The sequence below is a fragment of the Aricia agestis genome, chromosome 8 (assembly GCF_905147365.1).
Source record: "Aricia agestis chromosome 8, ilAriAges1.1, whole genome shotgun sequence".
NCBI classification, from domain to species: Eukaryota; Metazoa; Arthropoda; class Insecta; order Lepidoptera; family Lycaenidae; genus Aricia; species Aricia agestis.
In genome coordinates this window covers 7,104,299-7,129,739 of record NC_056413.1, presented here as the reverse complement: position 1 = coordinate 7,129,739, position 25,441 = coordinate 7,104,299, and the positions used below count along the sequence as shown (strand labels likewise).

The window sequence follows — 25,441 nt, the reverse complement described above, 5'->3', positions numbered from 1 at the left end:
AAAACATTTTTCAAAAAAAAAAATCAATTTTTTTTTACGTGCTTTGCAAATCCACGCAAACCAAGCGTTTCGTGTAGCTATAGTTCTAAACTATCTATTTTCATCCAAAAAATTCATGCACGCTATGAGGGCACTTTTGAGATTGACAGCTCCCGGGCCAAGAGATATAACCATAATATGATTGTACCCATATATTTAGGTACTTACATAATATTATTTCATTAAGTTCTGAATCTGTACACATGTAAAACACCTCACAAGTATTTCGCTTCACCACTAGAGAATCTGGTATTGAGACCCTGTGCCTTCTTGATGATGGACTTTTTCTGTGCTTCATCAAAGCGGTTGACTTGAAGGTCGATGTCGCGGCTGAACGGGCGACGCTCCTTCTTATCGTCGTCTTTCTCCTCCTTCTAGAATAATAATTACATGTTGATTACATGTTTCACTAAGGTTGGGTTGCACCAGAGACGTGGTTAAAGTTAAAGTTATGGTTATAGTTAAGGCAATTTTAACTTTAACTTTAACCTTAACTTTGACCGGAGAAATTGACAGATGACAGCTGGTCGAAGAAGGTTATAAATGAACGAAAAAAAATGGAAAATTACAATGTTATGGCTTACAGCTATGTAACAAAATTAAAAGAAAAGTAACCTGCATGGAGCCACCCTATTCCCAAGGTGTGCTGTCCTCGAAGAAATCATTGACTTTATAATACGCTTTAGCACACAAACGTTCTTTAACTGCTTTTTAAAATTTGTTTAAAGGTAGATTTTGAACATTTTCTGGGATTTTATTGTATAGGCGTATACATTGGCCTTTAAAGGATTTGCTTATTTTGGCTAGTCTGAACATTGGTATTGCTAACTTGTTCTTATTTCTAGTATTTACATTATGATTATCACTTTTCTTTTTGAAAATATATCTATGGTTGTGGTTAAATATGGCGTCTTGATGGCGTCCATTTTTAACTTTAACCAAAGGTTTGACATTTTGCATTGTAGTTAAAGTTAGTTGGTGCAACCCAACCTAAGCAATTAAGAAAATGAAGAATTTGCGTGCAATACTAATGAACTATGAATTTAATTCTTATAGTAAAATCCAGTGTTTACAAATCTATATCTAAAAATACTATGAGCTCTAAAAGTCTTTGACATATATTAGGTAGCATTCTACGGTCAAACAGATAAACCAATTTTGATTTATAAGGTGGATTGGAACGTAAGAAAATTTTATGCTTTTCTTCGCCTTCGCCGAAAATGTCAATGCGGTAAACAATTTGCTACAAGAAGATGCGAGAAAAATCTAGATAAATATATTTAACCTTTTTCTTCTTTTTAATTTTTTTCTGATGAATCTCTAGTAGACTTTCTTCACGCTTGTGTTTCTTTTTGTGTTTCCTGTAAACAAAAACATAAGGACTTAATTAACATACAATTTACTAACAAAATCGTTAAAATTTAAACTTACAATATTGAATTTACAATATTTTAATAAGTATTTACTCTTTATCGTATGTTATACGTTACGTTATAGAAAGCATAAGGAACTCTATATTGACGCGTAGGTACATATTAGTACTTTAACCAAGATTCGAGAGATTATTTACTTTTTTGCTGCTGTTATTTTATATTTGTTTTTTAAAATACTACAATTATTAAGACGCACGTGTAAAGGTGATCGCACATTTGTCCGCACCGTATGCCCCGCATTTTAGAATTCGTTGAATGAAATGACAAAATACAGCGCGTATGGTGCGGTGCACGGACAAATGTGCTATCACCTTCACACATGCGTCTGAATGGTAGTATGTATATTAAAAACCAAAAATAAAACAACAGTAGCTAAAATAGTTACGTTTCAATTAAACATTTCGAATCTTGGTTAAAGTGCTTACTTACGCGTCAATATAGCGTTCTTTGTGCTTGTGGTGCGGACAAATGTGCGATAACCTTAAACGCGCGTTTCTAATACGCGAAACCTCTGCTCGTTTAAAGTATGCATTTAAATGCTAACCTCACAGCCTTCTCTTGTTCCTCGTCTCTGGAGGCGATGTGTCTCTCGCGCGCTTCCCGCTGCAGCGCGGTGCTCGAGTCCTCCTCCTTCGCGACGCCCGCCGCCTTGCGCGCCTTCTCTTCCGGAGTGTCCGTCCATGCTGACCTGCAATTATTTCCACGAAAATAATGGGCGGATCAATCATCTCAAATCTGGACTTAGAACTTCTCTTTGTGAATTAGAATCATTTATTTCCCATAATTTCTTAAAGAAGTGACATACATCATCTCATTATTTAAAAAATCTCACCTGTCAGACATGTCAGGACCTTCCTTAGCTCTGAAGGTTCGGGCCTCAAGGCCAATGAATTTAGCTTTTCCCTCCGGCAACTCCAGCATCCACTGCTCACGAGACTTAACATTCGAACTGTTCACTGAACTTCCGTCGAGCTTCTTGATTTTTAACTCGACAGCTCTCTGCTCTAGAAGTTGGTGAGCCTCAGACCATTTTTCTTCTAATCCGGCTGGTAGAGGTCCAATGCCCTCGTCTTCAGAACTGGCATACACTACGTCGTTGCTTTTTTCGGCTAAAACCTTACGTATGTCGTCGGGAATTGATGGACCTGTAAAAACATACTTTCTTAATATTTTACAAAATAAGATATTATTACACCCAATTTTGATAGTAGGACTGTAAATAATATCAGTATGAAACTTATTAAATTCTGCTGTTATATTATGTTCTATATCACACTATATAACAGAAAACATTATAGAAAACATCTATTTTATTAATGTGATTCCTCATCTAGTATCTTAATTCTTAAGTCACATTTCTTAATCAATTGCATGCTTCCATACATGCATAATAAGTAAGTAATGTTAAAAAAAAAATACCTATATTGGATCTAGCTGGTGGAGTGTGTGCTTGGGATGATTTAGATGAAGGCGATGGACTTTTTTTGAACCGCTTCTCTAAATGTGGCGGCAATGCTGGCCCACAAACATCAAGCTTCGATTGCACATTGTCCTCTGTGGCTTTAGACCTCTTCAACTTGTGTCTCAAATCGTCTGGATCAATGTCTAGCCTCGATTGTGAATCATCACTGGATATTTCACCTTCCTCGCTGCTATCTTTTTGATTACTTTTCTGTGTGGACGTAACTTCCGGAGTCCCTGTCGAGCTGACTGTATTGTCCATTTTGGCTTGATGTATATCAGTCGTACTGCTCACTTCCACTGAATTGTCACTTCTTTCTTTAGAGCTTTTCTTTTTATGTTTTCTCTTGTGTTTTTTCTTTTTGGTTTTCTGTAGTTGTTTTTCTAAATTTAACAGTTTAGCTCTCAGTTTTTCATCATCAGAAGAATCAATTTCACTTGACTCTTCAGACTTCTCCTTGACAACAGCTGGTATCATACTATAATATGAACCTGGTTGTACGACTTCTTGGTTGTCACTTTCATGTTCTTCCACAAGAATGGGACTCTCACTCTTTTGCTTTTGTTTCTCTGGCTTGTTAGGTTTAAGAACAACTGACATCTTTGGAGTATTATCAGGAGAGGATGATTTTTTGCGTTCAACTTTTTCTACACTTTTTTCTCTACTAGTTATTATTTCTTTTATTTCATCCTTGATGTTCCTGTTTTTTACTGGTGATTTTTGTGACCTAGACCTTTTGTCCTTGCTAGAGCTGCGGTGCTCCCTGGGTTTTGACTTTTCTCTGGATGTTCTAGAGTATCTATGCCTCTCAGCAGATCGTCTATGCCTTTGCCTGTCCGGTGATCTTCTACGGACAGGTGAGTACCTAGAGTACCTTGATCTGTCTCGTTCTCTGGAGCGTCTACTGAATTTATCTCTGTCTTCATTTCTCCTACTTAGGTCTCTATAGCTTCTATCGTCAGAGGGTCTCGGTCTCCTACTGAACTTTGAGCTATCTTCTCTTCTGCTCGTATTAGCTGAATCGTTACGGCTTTTTGTTGTACTCTTAAACCTTCCAGTCTCAGAATCGCTACTGGACTCATCAGATAGCATATTTTAAGACCTAAAAATAGAAAATAAAAGGTTTTAAAAGAAATGGAAATAAAAAAACTACTTACTTACAAACTATTAAATTTATTTTTTACAATGTGTACAGCACCACTATGATATAACATACAGCAAAAAAAATATAGCCACAAATAACTTTTAAAACATTTTTGCTATCTTTTTAGCACTGTATCTTACTGATTTTAAAAGTCCAGCAGTGGCAATTCCCTTTAAAGATTGTCTTACACTAGATTGCCATACTAAATCTTTAAGAATTTGTCTTAATATCACAGCACAGTCTATGTCGTAAGCAACTGCTCTCAGGACATCCTCCATGTCCTGCTGTATACCACCATGATTCCAAAACTTTACTAGCCTCTGTTGTGGTACCATTGGTAGCTGCATCAAATGGTGAAGCTTAGTCTCCGGATGTAAATCCTGGTGACACTGTGATTCACCGGTAGGAAAATCTACGTAGGCATGGAATTGTTGCAAGATGGGCTTATAAAGTTCTCTGAAGTTTAAGAGTTGCGGTTGAACAATGTTTCTAACTTTGTTCTTATTCTCACCAAAAGTCATTCTAAAGTCACCCGCGTAGCTTAGGTTCGATATGGCAAAGTAGAAATCATATTCAGAAAAGGTTTCTGGTAATATCAGCAGAGCAGTGTGTACAGCAGACCTTAAATTGCATTGAAGAGCATTCTGGAGATGGGAACTGTTAGTCTGCTTAATGATCTCGACTGGTTTATGTAAACGGCCCGCGAGATACAAATTTTCCCAGTCTAGAAGATCAGAAATCAAATCTTTCTGTGAGACCACACCATACTTTATTGTGACATTCTCTTCTTTGATGTCCACCAACGTATTAAAGTATACCTTAGCGCCCCATTTCTCCTGGAATCTTGCAACAAATCCTTTGCCGAGGTAGCGGAGGGCGGAGTAGTGTGTTGGATTCATTTCGATATTAGAACCATGCCAACGATGAGAGTTGTCCACGCAATATATGAGATCGATCATGTTCTGTTTCTTCTGATTACCGATTTGCGGTTTCACAGCCGAGCCATATGCGAAACAGAAGGTAAAGTTTTGGGGAAATTTTGATAAAATTCTGTAGTATATTGGGGAAATATCCTTAGCGACGTTAGCCACCTTTGTTACAGTAGATGCCATATTCGAGGAGATGATAATATATAATGCTAACCTGTGAATATTAATAGGTAGAAAAACTTGTGTCTTTCTTATTTTATATTCAATTTCAGATAATTTAATTCCAATCTTTGTAATTTACACACTCCACATTACACAAACACATTTTCATAGACAACGAATGAAGAGGACGTCATGAACAAATGTCAAATTGTTGGCGATGGTCGTTTTCCAAAGAGAACAGACAATCAGCTGTCACCCTTCCCTTCTGATTTTGTCAATAATTGTCATTTGTCATCTGACATCTGGCGAAATTATTTATTTTGTATTGTATTAATATCTTTTAAATAAACGAAGGTCTTTGAGAAAATATAATGTCTAGCGCTGACCGGATCGATTTCGAAATGGAAGTTGAGGTTGAAAGTGCGTCATCTGGACCACCGGTGGAACTTCCGAACCCAACTTCTCCCGCGCCTCCAGCTGCAGGCAATACGAAGAGCGTGGTGGTAACGACGGCTACATCGGGTTCAGTTACTGTATCACTTCACCCGCTAGTTATAATGAATGTCTCCGAGCACTGGACGAGAGTAAAAGCACAGGAAGGTGCACCACAAACTGGTAAGTCGCTTGGAACACAATGTTCACAAAACACTCTTAAAACGAACTAAAAGTACAGACAAAGCTACGCACTATAAAGTGAGGCCAGTTTTACATTTATGTGTAAGTTAAACATAAGCTACTGCATGGCCAGTTGACCATACAATGAATATATACAATAATGAGAAGTTGTATAGTTTTATGCATCTGAAGTGGCTTTAGATCTCATAGGTTAAGCACTATTTTGGTATTCTAGGTATCTAGGAAAATATTTTTATATTTAATTATTAACAAGAAAGTCAGTTAAATTATATTTTAGTCTTTCAAATATTTTACAGTTATTGGAGCTCTCATTGGCAAGCAAAAGGGTCGGAATGTTGAAGTTATGAATTCATTTGAACTAGTGTTTGCAATCATAGAAAATGATATTATTATAGACAGAGATTATTATAACTTAAAGGAGGAACAATGTAAGTATTGAATAATTTGTATGCTATAATATTCAGCATAACACATTAATTGAAATTTTTCAAAAATTTATGTATATGTCAATGTCAATGAAACTTTTTTAATGTTTTTCAGTCAAGCAAGTTTTCTCCGACATGGACTTCTTAGGTTGGTACACAACAGGGGAGTCACCCACTGAGCTTGATATTGCGGCTCACAGCCAGATATGTGCCATCAATGAGTGTCCAGTCATGTTGATGCTGAACCCAGCAGGAAGGAAAGGAGACGTAAGTATAAAACTGGTATATAATAATTATTACTATTCATAATTGAAGACATGAGTGGAAGAACCATGTAAGTAACAATTTAAAAATTGCTGTTTTTTTGCATAAATGGGGGCTTTAGGGCCAGAAAAATGATTTAAATTAAGAAAAAACTGGATTTTATGTGTAGCCAGATGAAGTAGAAAAGTTACAAGGTTTGTTCAAATTATAAGGAAAAAAATGAGTACTTAATTTATAAAATTTTGCTGTGTTATGTAGTGCTATGTTGTTCTTCCACTCATAACTTAAATTGTTGTATCTACACTGATATTATAAAAGTCAAAGGATTTGAAGCAATGAAATGGTCCCAAAACAACTGTATTGATTTAGACCAGCCTTTCCCAAAGTGAGCAATAACGCCCCCTTGTGGGCGCTGAAGGTCTAAAGGGGGGTCCCAGAAAAAAATGGGGGCATTGTGTAGAGCAGTGTTTCCCAATTAGTGGTACGCGTACCCCCAGGGGTACATGAAATTGCATCAAGGTGTACGTGCGGCTATCAGTAAAAACAAGAACAATTTCCGGATGTTAATCCAGGGTGTCAACTTACTACCTGTATTGGTAATTTCATCAAAATTGGTCCAGGCGTTTGAGAATGAAAAAATAACGAACATACACACACTCACAAACTTTCGCATTTTTAATATTATTAGTGTGATTGCTACAATAAGGGGTACGCAGGTTTGAGGTCTTTTTTGAAGTTTTACGCAGCAAAAACTAATTGGGAACCACTGGTGTAGAGGCTTGGGGGGTGATTTATTTCATCTGGATGCATTTTAAATTAAAATAAGGAGGGTGTTAAAATAATCTTTTCTCAAAGTGGGCAGTAGACAAAATAAGTTTGGGAACCCCTGATTTCGACAAAGAGCAGATTATTGAATATTATGCAAAATGTTTTATTGTGGCAGATGACTTACAATTTCTATATCTTATATCTTTAAACGAGCAATTCTTGTATATATATATATATATATGTATATAATTAGAATCTCGGAATCGGCTCCAACGATTTTCATGAAATTTAGTATATAGGGGGTTTCAGGGGTGATAAATCGATCTAGCTAGGAATCATTTTTAGAAAATGTCATTTTATTCGTGCTTTATCGAATACCGAGCAAAGCTCGGTCAAATAGCTAGTTTATATAAATTGCTTTACTTGCTAAACTTTTACTATACAATGGATACATATAATTTTGTAGACATTCAATTATTATATTGTTTCAGCAATTGCCTGTAACCCTCTATGAATCAGTAATAGATGTAGTGAATGGTCGTGCAACGATGCTTCTGGCGCCGTTGACATACACATTGGCAGCAGAAGAAGCGGAAAGAATTGGAGTGGACCATGTGGCAAGGGTCTCCTCTGGAGAGGCAGCTCTTAATAGTTTAGGTAATTTAAATAATTCCACTTTGAGCATAGAGTCTATAAACTGTTTAATATTTTCAAACTTAAAATAAAAATCATTAATAATAATGCATACTAATAATATAAATGCGAAAGTGTGTCTGTCTGTCTATTAAATATTCACGGCCAAACCGCTGAACTGATTTGACTGAAATTTGGTATGGAGATACTTTGAGTCCCAGGAAAGGACAAAGGATAGTTTTGATCCCGGAAAAATGTACGGTTCCCGCGCGATAAACGAATTTTACCGCAACGGAGTTGCGGGCGTCATCTAGTATTCCAATAAAGGCAAATAACTACGAATAATAAAAAGTAACTCCGTCAAAAAATATGCTCTATGTTACATGACATTTCGAAAGGAACCAAATTTAAAACGGTAATGGGAGTTACGTTTCCTTAGTTTTCATTTTACGTAGGTAATATACATATAATGTTTTAATATGAATGAGCTTTTGGATATTAGAATTAATATATTATAAAATTTCAGTGGCCGAGAACCTCACAGCACAGCGGTCCGCTATAAAGATGCTAGTGTGTCGAGTTAGGGCAGTGCTGGCTACAGTGCGGGCGATACGGGACGGAGTGCTGCCGCCGCAACCGGAGACACTCAGGGAAGCGAGATCCCTCGCCAACAGGCTGCCTCTCATCACTTCACAACAGTTCAGGACACAGTTTTATCATGTAAGTTTAAACATAATATTAAACAATTGTATGGGTAAAAACAACGTGAATTAAAAATATAACACATTGCGTTTTTGCTAGTCTTATAAGACATGGCCTGTCTTTCGTCACTTCTAAGTTCTAGGCCTGTCTTTCACCAACTTTTATTAAAAAAATATCTTGTTTCAGCAATGCAATGATGTGGCCCTGATGACGTATTTGGGAACAATCACAAAGAGCTGCAATGCCATCAACCAGCTAGTGAACAGATTCAACGTGCTGTACGACAGACAAGGAATGGGGCGACGGATGAGAGGACTGTTCTTTTAAACCTAAGTAGTTTTTATTTTTATGTATCGTTCTACACTCAATTGCTGATCTGCATTATTAAAATATGCTGTCAGGCCTGACACTAGATGGCGTTTTTCCTTAGAACCAAACGTTAAAAGGCCCATTCACGGCAGTCCGCCGGCTTATACAGGATTGTGAATGGTGTCGCAGGCCTGCATGGCGGCCGGCCTGCGACACCATTCACAATCCTGTATAAGACGGCGGACTGCAGGGCGGACTGTAATGCAGGATAGTGAATGAGCCACTTAAGGTCAGGTATGCAGGATAGTGAATGGGCCACTTAAGGTCAGTAAAACCATAGACTACGGAAAATATACTATATTTTCCTTAGTCTACGGTAAAACAGACCAAAATTATAATGGTAGAAATAATACACATTTGGATAGCCAACAAAAATCATATTGTTTATGCAATGGCGTTTTTGTAATTATTTTTATGGATTAATAGAATGTAAGGAATATAAAGAAATAAAAATGATTATCTATTCAAAATAACTTTCTTTTAAAACTAACGCAGCTGCTAACCAGCCTCGGTTTTATATATTAGCCGTATAGGCCGCGGTCTAGAGGTGCCAATGTACTAGGCCGACAGAATTCGGTCATGTGGCGGCGGAAATAAAGTGGCCTACACTCATAAAAAATATAAATTCGGCACTGCTGCTAATAAGAGTAATAAATGATAAACATTCACTTCTCAAACCACTTATTCCCTGACTGTTTTCAAATACCACAGTAACAACTATTATATACCTTACATATTACCATGAAATTTTAAAGGAATCGCAGAATGTAATATGTATTAGTACTTTAGGGTAAATTAAAAACCAATAGTGATGGTATTCTTTATTCGCATCGTCACGATGATGTGATCATTTAACAAAGTAACAAATTTTGGACACATTGAGATTCATGCTATGGAAGACTGGTCGCATGTGTCGATTACATAACCGATAATTAGGGATGCCAAATAAAAATGTCAGTATTTCTCTTGGCAACACTACAATTGTTTTCTTAACAAAAGAGTTAAGTATATAAGTTAATCCACATAAAAGATTATTGATATTTTATTTGTAACACATTTTGGTGTACAAGAAGCAAAGAAATAGGTAAATAGTAAATAAGTGATAATTTTACTCGCAAAACATACAATATAATTCAAATAATAAATCAGGTAATGAAAGTAGAAAATAAAGATGACATTAATCCTAACACTACTTACAAAATGAATGTTTATACTGATAGTAACTATTAATTATAGAGCCAATGTTGAATAAGTCGAGGCTATACTAACTCGGTAACTCACATTACTGTACTAAATATTAAAGTCATAAAACTGTAAACTTTAATGATAACGGTATAATTACTTGTCGGTTGGTATCACTAATTTTGTACAAAAATATCCTTATGTCGAGTAATATTGCTTTTAAGTTTTTACAACTATCAAAATTGCACAAACTTTATCAAATAAGCCACAGCTGCCGCGATCACAAAATCGTTTACAGACTACAGTATGTATTAAGTAAATGCATCAAAAGATGTCGTGCTATTGAGCTAAACACTTAAATATATATGGATTAATTAAATGTATTTATCAAATGGTTTATAAATGTCTTACAATATAGTATCGGTATATCGTTTAACTTATTTACTAGGTTTGACTGTGCTTGACGGAAAAAAGTGCTCGGATGCGCTTAGCAAAATGGCGATCGCTAAGCACTTTCTAATGCTTTTCAAAATGGCGGATCGCCGGCGCCAATGAAGTCAGTAAACGCGTCCTGAGTCCCGACTCAAAATTTAGAACTCCTGGGGCCGTACCACGAAACCGCTTTGAGACTCCAAACAATCGAACGAGAACGCCGCGTCCTACTCTAACAACGTTGTTTCACGTTTGTTAGAGTAGGACGCGGCATTCTCGTTCGATTGTTTGAGTCTCAAAATGGTTTCGTTGTAGGCCTACTGACTCCTGAATTCTGAGAGCTTATAAGTGCTTATTCAAAGGTGCATTTTTCTGCCAAACACAGCCAATGACTAAATCATAAAGTACCCTACTCCTTAAGTGGGGGTAATTTTATAAAATTCTACAAAGTACATACATAATATTAAGTCGCACCCGCACTAAAGCGTATAAACAAAGCTTTGTTGCGACTAGTGTATTGATATTTTATATCCACTTGTTTTGAACAATTCCAGGCACTGATTTTCTTCAATACAGAAGACAATGAGGTCCATTCAAAAAACGAAACAAATAGTTATGATCGTCTTAACTTGCAATTAAATAGTCCTTAACAGATTTTTAAAATGATTTTGCTTTTAAATATTTGCCAATTATTACCAATAATATTATCGGCTTTTTAAAATAGAACGAGACGACTGCATTTAATAACATCGGATTGCAGATTTAAAATCACAGAGAAAATAGCTCTCAAAGAAACTTAAAACGTCTCAACTGTGCCTCAACTGGACTCGTGCGAAATGTCCATTAATGCCCACAGCGCCTGGGCATTTTCCCATATATATGGATGGATAAAAGTCCATAAGCGTCCAAAATGCCCAGGCGTTTACCCATCTATAGTCTCAGTCGTCTAATCATCATCTGGTATCTTCTCAATGCCGATGAGTTCGTCGAAAAGGCTCTGGTTGTCGTGTAACACTTGGGGCTCGTGCAGTTTCTGCCGCGCGAACTTCAACATGGCTCGCGCGAGCTGACCCACCGTCCATTTTCTGTCTACTAAAACTCGCACCAGTGTGTCCAGCTGATAAAATTAAGGTGGTTAATTCAGCGAATTTATTAATCTGTGATCTAACCAATCTTGTATATCTACTACGCTACGTAACTTATTTTTTTTTCACAATTTCATGCGATAAAGTCCATGTGTGCGTAAGCAAATCCGCATGAGACTAAAAGGCCCTAATGTCGATATTAAAGCTCTATGTCATTTTCTCACCTTGAACAGTTTCTCGTTACCATACGTGTAGTATATGAGCGCGGGGACGCCGGCGACGCTGGCGGCCAGCCACTGCAGCAGCAGCTTCAGTTGGGGATGACCCTTCAGCCGACTGCCGCAACCCCAGTTGCCGGTAGCGACAGGCCGACACGAACCGCCAGATACTATCTTGTGGGCCAGTTGATTCAGCTGCAAGTTTTGATAATATTATTTGTTGTTTATTCTTTTTTGTTGGTAATCTAATTTTAGGACACGAGTTGAAATTAGCAAGGGAATACCGCTTGAAATGGATTGTTACGTCGTGCAAGCGTATGACGAAATGTAGAGGAGATAAAAAAATTGATTTTGCCTAGTATTTAACATAAAATGTAGCATCTTCGTAACAAATTATGAATCGTAAGTTCATATCGACTCATTTATACCTCTCTATCTTATTATATACTAGCGAATGCAAAATTTTATATCCCTTTCCTCATGTTTATCAAAATCTGTGTCATTTCAATAAAAGGTCAACAAAGAGTAGACATAGAGCACATTATACAGAAGGACAGCAATTTGCAAGATTTTAGTAGAAAATTTAATCTGTTATTAGTTTCATTCTAGCATACTTTAGCTTACAATGTCGGGATGATCGTTACGCATGCTACACAGAGCGGGCCGAGTATTAGGCGTGTTACAGTGAAGTTATCAATACCGGCTGACCTTCGGTTTCTTTATTTTAAGCGTGACGGGCTCGCACTCAATCGTCTCCTCGATAGTCTCTACGATCATATTTACAACCCAATTGAGCTTTTTCTTTCTAACGGCGGGGTTCGTTAGCTGAGTGGAGCGAGTCCCGGTCGAGGAGTCGAGCGACTCGGCAGTGCCTTCACTGCCGCCTCTGAGCACCTCCTCCGGAATCGACTCTTTTACTTTATGTTTCTGTCAAAAATGTCAATCGATAAGTTTCCTTTCCTGGGTCTCAATTTTACCACAGGTGGACCATAACGCATTTAAGACTAAAATTCCTCAATATACCCTCATGTGTGTGTGTCGGTGTAAGCTTTTTTACAGCTTCTCTAATAGCTACAGAGTGTTAATGTTAGTACACGACTGTCGTGCGTGTGACGTCATGCGGTGCGTACCAGGTGGGCGGCGAGGCGGTGCCTGTGGCGGGCGAGCTCGAGGGACAGCGAGCGGGCGGCGAGCGCGAGCCGGCGCGGCGCGATCCGCTCCCTGGAGTCTCGCCCGTATAGCTCCGCGGCCTCCACGCCCGGCGTCCCGCTCGCCATGGACTCGCTCAAGGTTCGTTTTAGGAGGGATCCTGCGAACCTGTTAAGGAAGGAACAAGTTCGTATAGCACACTTACATAGATCAAGATAGATACCGCATGCGGCATGTCCTACCTACTGAGAGTTGTGACGTACCGATGATAAGAAACGTGACCATTATCTAGGCCAACGTTTCTATTCGAATTTCTACAGCTCAATACGGCACAATTAGGCATTTTTTCAATCCGATTGACGTCTGATTCCGATAACGGTGGAGCGCCGACTAAGGCTGCCTTCACATTAAGTCGCGACTGCTATACTAATGGCAGTGAAGTGAAGTGAAGGCAGCCTAAAGAACAGACTTTCGATAGACGAGCATTGCTCGTCGTTTGGGAACGCGATATGGCACGCGATTCGCGAAGTACATACACATGCAGTATCTATCTTTATCTATGTATGTGAATGTGGTATAACATAAGGTTTATAATGCTAGCATTATAATGTCTATATCTATCTTTTCTTATAAATCTTCTTTTTTTTTTCTGTGTTTTGTTACAAGTAGGATTACTACTGTTTTTAATGTTTTGTCTTAAAAATCTTACCTTATCACAGCTAGGTCGCGGGAATCCAACTCCTTGGTTTTGTTCTCATTGGCGTCGCTGTCTTGTATGGGTTCGTTTAACCAGTTGTTGAATTGCTCGTATACTTCTTCTAGCTCCGACCTAAACAAAATCCAAAATTTTTGATGCTAATGTCTTACTGAATATCATATTTTGGTGATTTCTTTGTTACACGTTTTCTTTATTTTTGCATGAATTGCAATTGATTAATTTTACAAAACTTGTGTAAAAAATCTCAACTCACGTATATTCAGTGCTGAAGCTGTATTTGGAACTATTTCCGGTTTCCTTCCTGGCTAAAGTTCGTTTTGGACTTAAGTTCCCATTTTCCATGTTTTCCTTTTCGGTGAGCACGAACCCGACGGAACCACCTCGCTTGACCCTGTAAGAGATAAGTTAGAGTCAGTGTTACACCAAAACATGAGGTTCATCGTCATTGCCGGCCGCTGACAGGGCTCCTACATGATATTATTGATAAGCATATAGGCCACTATAGAAAGGACGTGTTATATTTTGTCGCATTTGGGCCATGCTGCTTTGGCCTCATGCATGCATGGCGCAATCCTCAATTTGATGGGATTCTCTTGCGGATCGATAAAAATTGATCTCAAATACCTTATATCGTTATCGTTAACACCGGCTCCAGAAATGCTGATGCCGACGGCGTAGCTGGAGCTGTCAGTGGACCAGTCCCCCGTGGTGCTTGTCGAGCATGAGTTTTCTGCTTCTCTTCTTAGTGCCTCTTTTAGTCTATCGGCAAAGCTTAGTCTTCTCTCTTCTGTTGACAACTCTTTTGAGTATTGGAATGAATTCGGTCGCCCACTCTCCCCTCTGCCTTCATCTTCACTACCTGGAATTTGGAAATTTGTTCTGTATATATTTACCGTCTTCGCGAAAGTGTGGGAAGAACATAGAATAGGTTTTATCAACAATTTAGCGAATTTTGTGGGAAACGAAGTTTATTTAGAGTAAAGAAAATTTTTAACTTACCATAGTCAAAGCTGTCGTTGGCGCTGTGGTATTCGTCGTCGCTAGAGTTGCAGCTGGAGTAGAGGCTGTCCTCCTGGTCCAAGTTTGTGAGTCCGGAGACCCGCGTTACTGGAAGACATTCCCCGGACGAGCCCAATACGATAAACTTTCCCCGACGATTGTTGAGCATCCCCGCTCCGGGCGACAACCAACACTTCTTCTTTTGTAATTCCAAACCTACAATTCGAAAATGCGACATTATGTATAGGCTATAGAAATTTGTAGGTGGAAAGCTCTTAATATTTCCAGGCATCCAGCGGGGTTAACATTTACATTTGAATTGGATTCTGAAATTAAGGAATTGTAATTGGTTAACGCTAGACGCAGCGAGCGCTTATTGGCTTATGGCTGTTGCGCAGAGAAGTTGTCGAATCCCAGTCAAATTTTTCAGTGCGAATTAGGAGGCTTTAAAGTGAAGAGATGCTTACTAGGGTCATTTAAGTTCAACGCAGCGGCGCTGTAGTGATGAGGGGAAGGGCTTCGGCTGTTGTAGCTGTTGATGGTACTGCACGAGGACGCTTGCTTTATCATCACCGTTGCTTCTACTTCTGGCGAATTCTGACTGAAGGACTCACCTGTAAGCCACAGTTACAAAGATTCTTTTAATTTTTAGCATACATTTTTTCTCCTCAAGTGTTTCAGGGCTTGAATTGGAATTTGAATATTCTACTTTCTTGGATTTTCTTACCTATTGGTGATAGCCGCCTCTCCAACTTTTGGTTTTCGTGACTTTTCATAGGCGTCTGTTGGAAAGCGAGGAGGCATTTGTTCAATTCTCGCAGAACATTGTCCTCTTCCCATTGGCTTAGTGGTAGTCGACTATAGTCTTCTGCATCCATAAGACATACTGTGACCTGTAAAAATATAACGTCTTATTTTCCTTAACTTTGGACCGACGATGTTGGTTTAGGGGTGGTGTAGGGATTATTTTCTGTCTACATTCTTTTTTTACGTTACGTAACTGTTACATACCGTTTTTGGCTCCTGGAGTAATTCTATAGTATTAGTCTTCTGCTTTCTATCGTTAATTCTACTGAACATTCTAACACCTTCCACTTTTAATACTTCGTTGTCTTCTAAAGCTTCTACGGAGAGCATCACTGGCAACAGTTCTGGCATCATGAACATTGTTAACGATTCCTGAGGAAATTTTAAATAATATTATAAATCCCGCTCATTTTGGTCCAGCTATACAAGCTAGCTAACAATTATACAAATTGTTGTTTAAGTTAAAATTGTTAGATTACTGTTTCGCAAATCACGTAGAATTCGTACATTGAGGCATAGCTTCATATCTCTTTCATTGGCGTATATTATATACCTACCTAAATCGTTATTGCTGGTGCGCCTTTAGTCTTTAAAGATGCGAAAGAACTGATGTGCAACGATATATCAATTTCCTAAATTCTACGTGAAATGCTCAACTCCAGTAGAGATAATTACTTGTGAATCTCCATCAACGAGTGTCTCGCCGCCGAGCCGACTCGATGCGAAGCAGATCCTAATGGCGTCGTCGTTCTCGCACCTCTCAGGCCGGCCCTCGTGTCGGACCATCAGCTTACATAACGGAAGTGTGCACTCTAGCCAGTCCTCTATTGTCAACCACTGTTTGGAGGTCATTACCTGTAAGCGTATTGGTCATTTATGTTAAGTTGGTTTTCTTTCACATTACGCACTCATCCCGGCAGTAAAGAACAGTACCTAACGCCTGGACTGGACTTAAAGAAATATTGGAGATGCATATAAATTGATATCTTTAATATTATAAATGTATTTATTTATTCTGGTTGTATGTTAATACAAACAAAACGAAATGTAACTTACTTGTCTACTTAATTTAACATTTCCTTCAATATTATTTTTATCTAGCCATTCGAAATAATGGAGTAAACTTTTTAACTTATTTCTTTGTGACTTTCTGCAAGAAAATGTTTTCGCGTTAGTGAAATTTAAACAATGAGATAAATTAACTCAAACATATTTCCAGTAAATTTCGGTATTGAACCAACCTATGTAAATTCTTAAAAAAATGCGAAAAATTGAAATCCTGCAAAGTTGGGTGAGTTTTCAAAGTTCTTTTTGGGAAAGTAGAGAAAAACGCGTGGGCGATTAGGGAGGATAAAAAGTTGTAGTTGAGTTCGGTCACGTCACCTGAAACATACAAAACAAATTATTATTAATATATCATTCGTTTTCCAGACTCAAAAGTTCATAAAAGTCTCCAAAAAGTATTAATACTTTAGCTACGAAATGAATAAACTGCTTTATAGGAATTATAGGATGCGCTCTACAATATGACTGGTGAGACATATTGTTCAATACTCGAGGACGTGATATTTGGCTATTAATATATTAGTTTAAAAAATCAATTATTGATCACTGAGTAAATGTAGCTTATAGTTTAATAATTATTTACCCAACGCATGGACGCCGCGCGCGGGAAGGGTAGTAATTTACTAAGTGCCCGTGATTCATTTGTTAAAAGGGAAATTTGGTCAAAAATTAAGTACCTAATTTTATTACAAAATCATAATGAGAATCGAGTACCGAATACTCTCCTTAGTATCGGTCATGTCTCACCAGTCATGCTGTATATGACACTAAACCTAGTTTTAGAGGAAGGTATATCCACATTTTTCCAATAGCGTGCATTTTCTGGAAATCTATAATGGTATTTTTTTTTCAAGAAGTCTGGAGAAGTAATATTTACTTTGTTGCTGTAAGCTAAAAATAAGTCCTTTCGGCGGTCGCCACTTCTTCAACGACAACGCTCTGTTGACCATAATCCGGATTGTGTTGTCGATGAAGTTTCTTCGCTCCTCCTCCGCCATTTCTTCCAGCAGAAACTGTTCTAGACCCTTCAGAAGTTCTGGATCCTTAATATCATCATCTGGATCTATTCCCATACTGAAAACATATTCGAATACATCAAATCCATACCATCCAGGCACAGCTGCCCCCCCCCTCGGTACGCCCATGAATAACTTTGTATATTCTTTAAAATACATACTAAATTTTAGTGACTTAACCCTTAAGATTATCTTTGTCTATAGTCTAGTTTTATACGATGTCGGAGTTTATTTTGTGTGAGCCGTAGTAGGAGCCGTACCTAATAATAAATTTTTGTAAAGTTAAACTGTACAGGCATCCTAGTGATTGTCAGTGGATTGAATCGTTGATTACTTTTCGGCGCCGCTGCTCGTAAATAAATAAGCGAATGTCTTAATAATGTTTTTATTTAATCATTTAACACATGGATTTTGGTTGATAGGTCGTTTATTTGGTTAGGCTTCTAAATATCACTCTTTTTTGTTTCTTCCATGTTGCTGTCGTTAGTTGCTACTTGCTACACAAAAAATATGCACGGGCATTAAGAAGCTTATAATGTGGACGAAGAAACCCCCATGGCAGCGGTCAGTCTAACTTGGTTGGCCCCTATAATAATATATTTCAGGCCGCTAATTATTAGGTATTCAATGCTTAATAAGTCGTTATTCGTTAACTCGTTAGTCAACGTCGAGTATCGACCAATTACCGCGCACGGTAAATTTCCGAATCTGAGGGCCTCTTTATTCAATAAAACTCTGGAGCGGTGTCACCAAATAGCGGACCGCGGTCCGCATCCGGACCGCCGACCCATTGTGTGCGGACCTAGCATTTTCGAATAATAATATGAACTTCGTTAAAAATAACTTAGGTACCAATTTCACTCTACTTCAAATAGATAATTAGCAACGAAAATTGTCACTTTTCTCATTGATAAATATGTAAATAAATATTATCTACCTTTGTAATTCTTAATTTCTTAAAATGGACCCCGAGCGAACCTAATTGGTGACTACTGCTCTAGAGTCTAGACTGATTAGGAAGTTCTAGAACCTTCCAAAATAACTCTACAGCTACCAGCTCTCTTTCAGCCTCCTTAAGTACAGTCTCTTGTATCTTGATTCATTTATATTTTAAGTACACTTACTTGCACATGTCATGAATTTTTAACATGCTTCCAGTCAGTTTGCCGGGCGCAGACGCTACCAGTAAATGCTTCAGGTGGCGCTGAACTGAAGTCCACCAGGGAAGGTCGCATGGCAGCATTACAAGCGCCATTCTGAAAACGAATTAATGTTACCTCGTCAGTTACGATATGTTTGTCTAAATTCTTGTTAAAAATATATTACAAGTTTAAAAATAAAAAGTTTTAACAGTTCTAGTAGCCAGTAACAACACAGGCAATAAAACGTATTGTGCGATTTCAATGCCAATAATTTATTTGTAATAGAAGTTTTTTAATACGTCGAATGTCGATCGTGGAAAAACGAGACACAATAGAATTTCTATTGTGTCGTATAGGGCTTGATGAATTAAATTACGTAAAATCATCATCATCTACATTAATAATCTTTAAAATTAGAAATTATTTTATTTCTGGAATCGTGATTACTATACGTTTGCTTCGAGCGATTTAAAAAAATATGTCTTCCTGTTTGACAGATGTCAATGTAGAAATGTCATATTACTATACACATATAAATAAAATTGGAGTGTCTGTTTGTAATATTGAAATAACCGTTTTTTACTACATGCATATGAATATTTAGACGGTACACCAAAATAACAATTTTTAGAATTTTTGTCTGTCTGTATGTCTGTCTGTTTATTCCCGCTAATCTCCGAAATGGCTGGACCGATTTAAACGGGACTTTTATTGGCAGATAGCTGATGTAACAAGGAGTAACTTAGGCTACTTTTTACCGACTTCCAAAAAGGAGGAGGATATTTTTTCTTTTTTTATGTTTTACCTATGTATTTTACTCCGCCGTTTGTGGACCGATTTTCAAAATTATTCTGTTGTTGCATAAGATATGGTCCAAATTAGATACCATGTTCATAAAAGTGGTGATCTGATGATGTAATCCATGAGAAATCGAGGGGACTCCTTGAAATTTATATGGAAACATAGCGTGATTTGAATTTTTTCAGAAGGACTTCAAGCATACACTACCAAAAAATAGGAATTTGCACTGAAGTATACCCTGGTTCCAAAGGTGCTGTTTAAAACTATTGAATACTTATAGACTGATATAATATGTTCGATAATTTCGGTGTTGTTTCAACAACTAAAAGCATATTACCTAATATGATGTTTCAATTATACTGTTCATCATCATCATCACTATAATTATGACATGCATCGTCACATTATGACCTTATTAACGGTATTTCTCATAGTCTTTTACTTCAAAACGCGTGCTTTTATTATTATTCCTCCGTTTGTTGACTGATTTTTAAAATTCTTTTGTTAAATTGTTGCTGTAATATGGGGTATAACCTGAATTTGGTACCATGCTTACGAAAGTGGTGATCTGATTGGAACTCCTGAGTCCAGGATCTTTTTTGGGATACACACATAGATACCTCAACTATGTCTTATCAATCTTCATATTTTTTTAGTCGGTACCAGCTAAGTTCAACGGCAGCGTAAGTTCTATGTGCAATTTACTGCATTAATGCAATAACCAATTTTCTGAAATCTATAATAAGCATAGCAAGTTCATCTACAAGGAAAGAAATAATATTCTATAACGAATGTTTTTTTTGTAGATCTAGAAAAGGGGAATATTTCCTCCCTATATTATTTTGTTATGTCACATCTCATAGGGCTTAGGCAGCGTTTTCGTCAAAAGATGGCTTAATTTTTCCAACACCTCTGACAAATGTTAATATTTTTTACTAAAATGCACATTAGAAACTTGACAAATTATATGCCTGAACCTCCCTAGGAATCATCATGTCGACTTTTTTTTATGAAATAAGGGGGCAAACGAGCAAACGGGTCACCTGATGGAAAGCAACTTCCGTCGCCCATGGACACTCACAGCATCAGAAGAGCTGCAGGTGCGTTGCCGGCCTTTTAAGAGGGAATAGGGTAATAGGGGAGGGTAGGGATGGGAAGGGAAGGGAATAGGGGAGGATAGGGAAGGGAATTGGGCCTCCGGTAAACTCACTCACTCGGCGAAACACAGCGCAAGCGCTGTTTCACGCCGGTTTTCTGTGAGAACGTGGTATTTCTCCGGTCGAGCCGACCCATTCGTGCCGAAGCATGACTCTCCCACGTTTAAAAGTGAAATTGTGAAAAGTGCATAAAAATCCGTGAATAAAGGCATTGATTGTATGGAAGCTTTCTTCAAATATTTACGTTACTTTCTGTATAATGAAGTTTTAGTGGCAATAGAAAACGTAGTTTAAGAAAATGCCAACTATCTAGCTAGCGCGGTTCTTGAGATACAGCCTTGAGACGGACATACAGACATGCTGCTACTGTCTTTGTTATAGAGTAGAAAATTTTCTGTCTTTGGTATCTAACTTATCACATTTTGTCGACGCGGACGAAGTCGCGGGTAACAGCTAGTCGTAAATATAACTCACTACGGGGCCATTTTTAAAGAAGAAGAAGATCCTAAATATGGCATATGTCAAATGATTAAATTCGCACAAAAAATCGTAAACATTGAAATGTGAAATGTGTTTATTATAGTCTAATAAATAGAAACTAAAAAGAAAAGGGCATTAAAAAAATTACGAGTGAAGTGGTAACCTAAAAACGTAAAAGAATGCGGTTGCGTTATGTAACTTGACCCGTATTACTGTATAAAAACTAAGTGCAATGAAGCCGGTGTGTTCCGTTATCTCTAAAAGTGCTAGAAACCCAAAATTTTTCCTCGTTTGTCGTCCTATACGTCATATCAAATAAATATATCAGCAGTGTGATCGTGTGTTGTACTGAGGACAGACATTGCGTGCACTAGCGAGGCACGGATACAAAGGTCAACTTCACAGAAAATTCACAATGACCGTACAAAAGATACTGAAAGCACTAATTTTGGGTGCTCCGGCGTCCGGAAAGGGCACTATTTCATCGAGGATCGTTAAAAGGTACAACATTGAACATGTATCCAGTGGTGATAAATTGCGGGACCATATTCAAAAACAAACTGAACTAGGCAAAGAAGTTAAAAGCTACCTCAGTCAAGGCAAACTGGTACCCGATGACGTAATGATAAAATTTATGGTGTCAGAATTGAAAAAAGTACAAGACAAGTCATGGCTTCTAGATGGTTTTCCGAGAACTGTTGCACAAGCACAAGCTATCTGGAAAGTTGAGCCCGTCAATATAGTTCTGAATCTGAATGTACCTTTTGAAGTAATCATTGATAGGGTAAAGAATCGTTGGGTTCATTTACCATCGGGAAGAGTTTATAACATCGGTTTCAACACACCTAAGGTGATGGGTAAGGATGACGTTACTGGAGAAAATCTGACTCAAAGACCCGACGATAAGCCTGAAGTAGTTCAGAAAAGATTGGAAATCTACGAGAGTATCACCAGACCGGTGATAGATTTCTACAAGGAGAAAGGTATTCTTACACATTTTGAGGGTCGCACCTCAGATGAAATATGGCCTAAAGTTATTGCACATTTAGACCCAATTTTTGAAAAGAAGTAGGGAAATCTGTTTTTTTAATATGCACAAAGAATTTATGACAAGGAAAATAACAAAAGCTGTTATTTTAAGAAAGATATAGGCTATCTTTGAATATGCCATCAAGCATGATAGTAGTGTAGAAATGGTGTTATATTGTGTTTAAAAATTATTATTCTAAAGATTAAATCTAAAAATAAATAGAAATGTAGTGTATCTTATGGTAGCATGCAAATTACAAAATAGCACAAAAAATGTATTGCAGCTAATATTATTTACATCCAATATAAAGTCTTCCAAAGATACTATAATAGAATGTTAACAGAAAGATGAAGAAAACTTTTTAAATATTTTTAAGATTTTTTTAAAACCCAGCAATGTAAAATTAATCAAACACAAAAGACATTAGGTATACAAGTGTTAATTTTTATTCATTTTAATATTCATAAGTCTATGTTTATTATATTTGTTTTCAAATGTAAAAATATGTTTTCATATTATAGTTTAACAAAATTGTTACCTTATAAAAATGCTTTAAAATTATCAAATAATCAAAAAAATGTGTTCTGTGTACAGTTAAAACATTATAAAAAGTGCCTTAAATGCAGTAGAATAGGTAGAATACAATTTATTGTTGTATTAGTAATTAGATTGTAGGCAGAAATTGCATACTTACTGTATGTGTTACAACACAAAATCAAATCATTTTGATCTAACTTGTATCATATTTCTTAGATCAATAGTCTATATTATAGACTCTAAGGAATAGCTGTAGGGATTATATTGACAACTTAGTGTGTTGGACTACATGGTTTAAGGTGACGCAGCGTTAAAGTAAATAACTGTTAATAATTTCTTAACTTTAGTTATATTTTATATTGTTCTTTTTGAGTTTTTTTGATGAAATAATTATTATTTATTTATAATGGTGCTTGTATCTAGCTAGTAAGCAAAAATATTACTTGTAATTGAAAAAGTTATCATTTACTTACTTCCAAAAAGTTTTTTAACAAAGTATACATCTTAAGATGCACAAAAGTATGGGATAGTTGCATAATTTATTATTTTATATAATTGATATTGATTTTGATGTGTGTATGTTATATTTTCCGGTTGAATTATTTAAATAAATGTTTGGTAGTGACATAGTTGTATTTCTTACACTGGCCACATTTTATTCAATAATGGAGATCTATAATAATATGTATAATTAGCAATTTCTAAACAATACATGGTGTGCTCCGTGAACAGTTTTATAGTTTACAATATTTATTATTCATATAACTCTCAACAAAGCTGACAGTAGCCAAAATGCCTCGAGAGTTGCCGGTTTTTAGGAATATTCATTTTACATGTTTTAAATATTCTGTTCTATATAATTTTTATCTGAATGGAAACGCTCAGTATAGGCCTCTATAACGCTGGAAGCGATCTCAATAAAAATACAAATGGCACACTAATTTACTCTAGTCAAATTTTGCTAACCCATTGGCAGTAGTGATAGTATAACATTAGGTGATTGTTTGTAATAACACTTCAGCCTATCTGAGTATTATGTATAAAGTTTATCATCCGATTACTTTTCTGCGTAAAACCGATAGGATACTCTTCATCCCAGAAAAATGTGTAATCCCAGATAAACGAGTTTTAACGCAACGGAGTTACGGGCGTCATCTACTTAGCTAATAATAATTAAATAATAATAAATCTTAATATAACAACCATGTTAATTCAATTAACTCAAAACTGCTTAATGAATTTTTTCGGCTTCCTATATCATTTATCAGCGGTTTACCAGTGGTTTGGCGGTGGTGAAGGAAAGGCAATCTTAACGGTCTGTGTATGTGTGTTTGATGATTCGTAACGCCTAAGCGAATTACCCGATTCGAATAATACGGTGTCAATTCATAGTAGTGGTCCCGGTCTAGAGTATGCAATTTTCATAGTCGCTGGGTACAGTTTTTAATTTTTATTGTTAAAAAATAAACCCAAAGTGGGTATTATAGCCGAAACCGAACATTTCAATGCGTTCACTTTTCTTATTTATCAGTTATTGCTTATTAGTTTTTACAAACGACAATAATTAGATACGTGATAACAGCTAATGGCATAGTTTACTTCGCTGATTACCTACGAGTATGATTATGAGCCTATTTAAATCAGAAGTCAGAACATAGATATTATGACGTTGTGATTGTGCGTGAAACTGCACGATGCTGAAGTCATCCTTATATTAGGAGTGTGCAATTACTAAGTATTTAAGCTGACAAGACCTAATAAAGTTTAGAACAGAAAAAAGAGTTTAGACTTCAACGTCAACTTACTTCAGAGAGGGTGCACGACGTATTTGGAAGCACAATATGTGTTTAGCACTCGAACACCGAACTCAGTGTCGTCTAGCGACTATCGTATTTTTTTCGCACTTTTCTCATTGTCCAAACGGCACTCTATCGTTTTGTTTCCCATAGGTTATCTCGTCGATAGACCGAAATAGTGTGAGTAGCAGCGGAGCCGGCAGTGGGCGACGCGAGCGCGCGAACCCAGCCTATTTTTAGCAGCTTTCGTGCATTTCAGCTCGAATTAGATTGTAAATAAAAACCTTGGGTTAACACGAGTCGTAGTCCCCGTTGTTCGCCCAGTAGGTCATTATTCATCTCGCAGCATGTCGGAGTAACAAAAATTGCAGTTTCTCGTAAACAATTCGATTTAATTTGGGGGATAGTCGCCGACCGAAACTGTAAATGCACAAATTATAAGCAAGTTTCTATTACGAATACTTGAACTTACTATGCAAAGTTTCGCGTGCGGTTTATGTTTTGAAATGATTTCGCGGGATAGACTTTAGAGAAAGCGTAATTTGGGGGTTTCTTTGGATTACAGGAGAGGAGCTTCATTTAGTTTGGAGATAGTGTCGTAGATGGAGGCGAGGGCGCGCGACGTGCGGCCCGGCGGTCGGTGCTGGCCGAACTGGCGCTGACGGAGACTCGGGGGGTGTCTACCCTCGCCGGCTCCCCCCATGACGTCATCGGCGTCGCGTCACGACCTACGACGTACTCCGACGCTCGATACCCCATCCCCGCGCCCCCACCTGACACATTTCGTAAAATAAAGTATGCAAGTGGGATCTACGTCAGCGGCGTCATCGCCTCGTGTGTATTTTTTAATTAGTCGGCTCT

General features: G+C 37.4%; 5 protein-coding genes and 1 long non-coding RNA gene across 12 annotated transcripts; 3 read left to right on the top strand and 3 right to left on the bottom strand.

The window, feature by feature from the left end:
- Nucleotides 1-181: 181 nt before the first annotated feature.
- Nucleotides 182-5,347, bottom strand: LOC121729889 (GPALPP motifs-containing protein 1). Of its 3 annotated transcripts, none has more exons than XM_042118575.1 (6): nt 5,222-5,347; nt 2,892-4,036; nt 2,305-2,617; nt 2,017-2,160; nt 1,325-1,400; nt 182-413 (listed from the first exon to the last, which is right to left on the bottom strand). In XM_042118575.1, the coding sequence occupies exons 2-6, from the start codon at nt 4,024-4,026 to the stop codon at nt 255-257; spliced, it is 1,827 nt and encodes a 608-aa protein (XP_041974509.1). In that variant the 5' UTR covers nt 4,027-4,036; nt 5,222-5,347; the 3' UTR covers nt 182-254. The 3 variants fall into 3 exon arrangements, with proteins under 3 accessions (XP_041974509.1, XP_041974510.1, XP_041974511.1); XM_042118576.1 differs by having other exon boundaries at nt 182-407; XM_042118577.1 differs by having other exon boundaries at nt 182-404.
- On the top strand, nt 4,110-22,713 carry LOC121729895. Its single transcript, XR_006036035.1, has 3 exons — nt 4,110-4,123; nt 10,040-10,050; nt 22,470-22,713. It is a non-coding gene; the product is annotated as an uncharacterized LOC121729895 (long non-coding RNA).
- Nucleotides 4,165-5,226, bottom strand: LOC121729891 (phosphatidate cytidylyltransferase, mitochondrial). Its single transcript, XM_042118580.1, has one exon. It carries the CDS (start codon nt 5,188-5,190, stop codon nt 4,180-4,182), a length of 1,011 nt encoding a protein of 336 aa, XP_041974514.1. The 5' UTR covers nt 5,191-5,226; the 3' UTR covers nt 4,165-4,179.
- On the top strand, nt 5,476-9,009 carry LOC121729890 (COP9 signalosome complex subunit 6). Its single transcript, XM_042118578.1, has 6 exons — nt 5,476-5,784; nt 6,102-6,233; nt 6,346-6,497; nt 7,754-7,919; nt 8,422-8,615; nt 8,784-9,009. Exons 1-6 carry the CDS (start codon nt 5,541-5,543, stop codon nt 8,922-8,924), a joined length of 1,029 nt encoding a protein of 342 aa, XP_041974512.1. The 5' UTR covers nt 5,476-5,540; the 3' UTR covers nt 8,925-9,009.
- LOC121729888 lies at nt 10,840-25,217 on the bottom strand. 5 transcript variants are annotated; one of them, XR_006036034.1, is made up of 18 exons: nt 24,590-25,217; nt 18,762-18,893; nt 17,499-17,695; nt 16,798-16,939; nt 16,613-16,706; nt 16,232-16,411; nt 15,761-15,928; nt 15,477-15,642; nt 15,217-15,363; nt 14,750-14,965; nt 14,375-14,609; nt 14,004-14,141; nt 13,742-13,861; nt 13,014-13,200; nt 12,592-12,810; nt 11,890-12,078; nt 11,034-11,697; nt 10,840-10,989 (listed from the first exon to the last, which is right to left on the bottom strand). XR_006036034.1 is itself a non-coding variant. In XM_042118571.1 (17 exons), the coding sequence occupies exons 2-17, from the start codon at nt 18,890-18,892 to the stop codon at nt 11,527-11,529; spliced, it is 2,700 nt and encodes an 899-aa protein (XP_041974505.1). In that variant the 5' UTR covers nt 18,893; nt 24,590-25,217; the 3' UTR covers nt 10,840-11,526. The 5 variants fall into 5 exon arrangements, 4 of the variants coding, with proteins under 4 accessions (XP_041974505.1, XP_041974506.1, XP_041974507.1 ...); XM_042118571.1 differs by having other exon boundaries at nt 10,840-11,697; XM_042118572.1 differs by having other exon boundaries at nt 10,840-11,697; nt 24,865-25,217.
- Nucleotides 21,258-22,456, top strand: LOC121729893 (GTP:AMP phosphotransferase AK3, mitochondrial). Its single transcript, XM_042118583.1, has one exon. It carries the CDS (start codon nt 21,633-21,635, stop codon nt 22,287-22,289), a length of 657 nt encoding a protein of 218 aa, XP_041974517.1. The 5' UTR covers nt 21,258-21,632; the 3' UTR covers nt 22,290-22,456.
- Nucleotides 25,218-25,441: the final 224 nt, after the last annotated feature.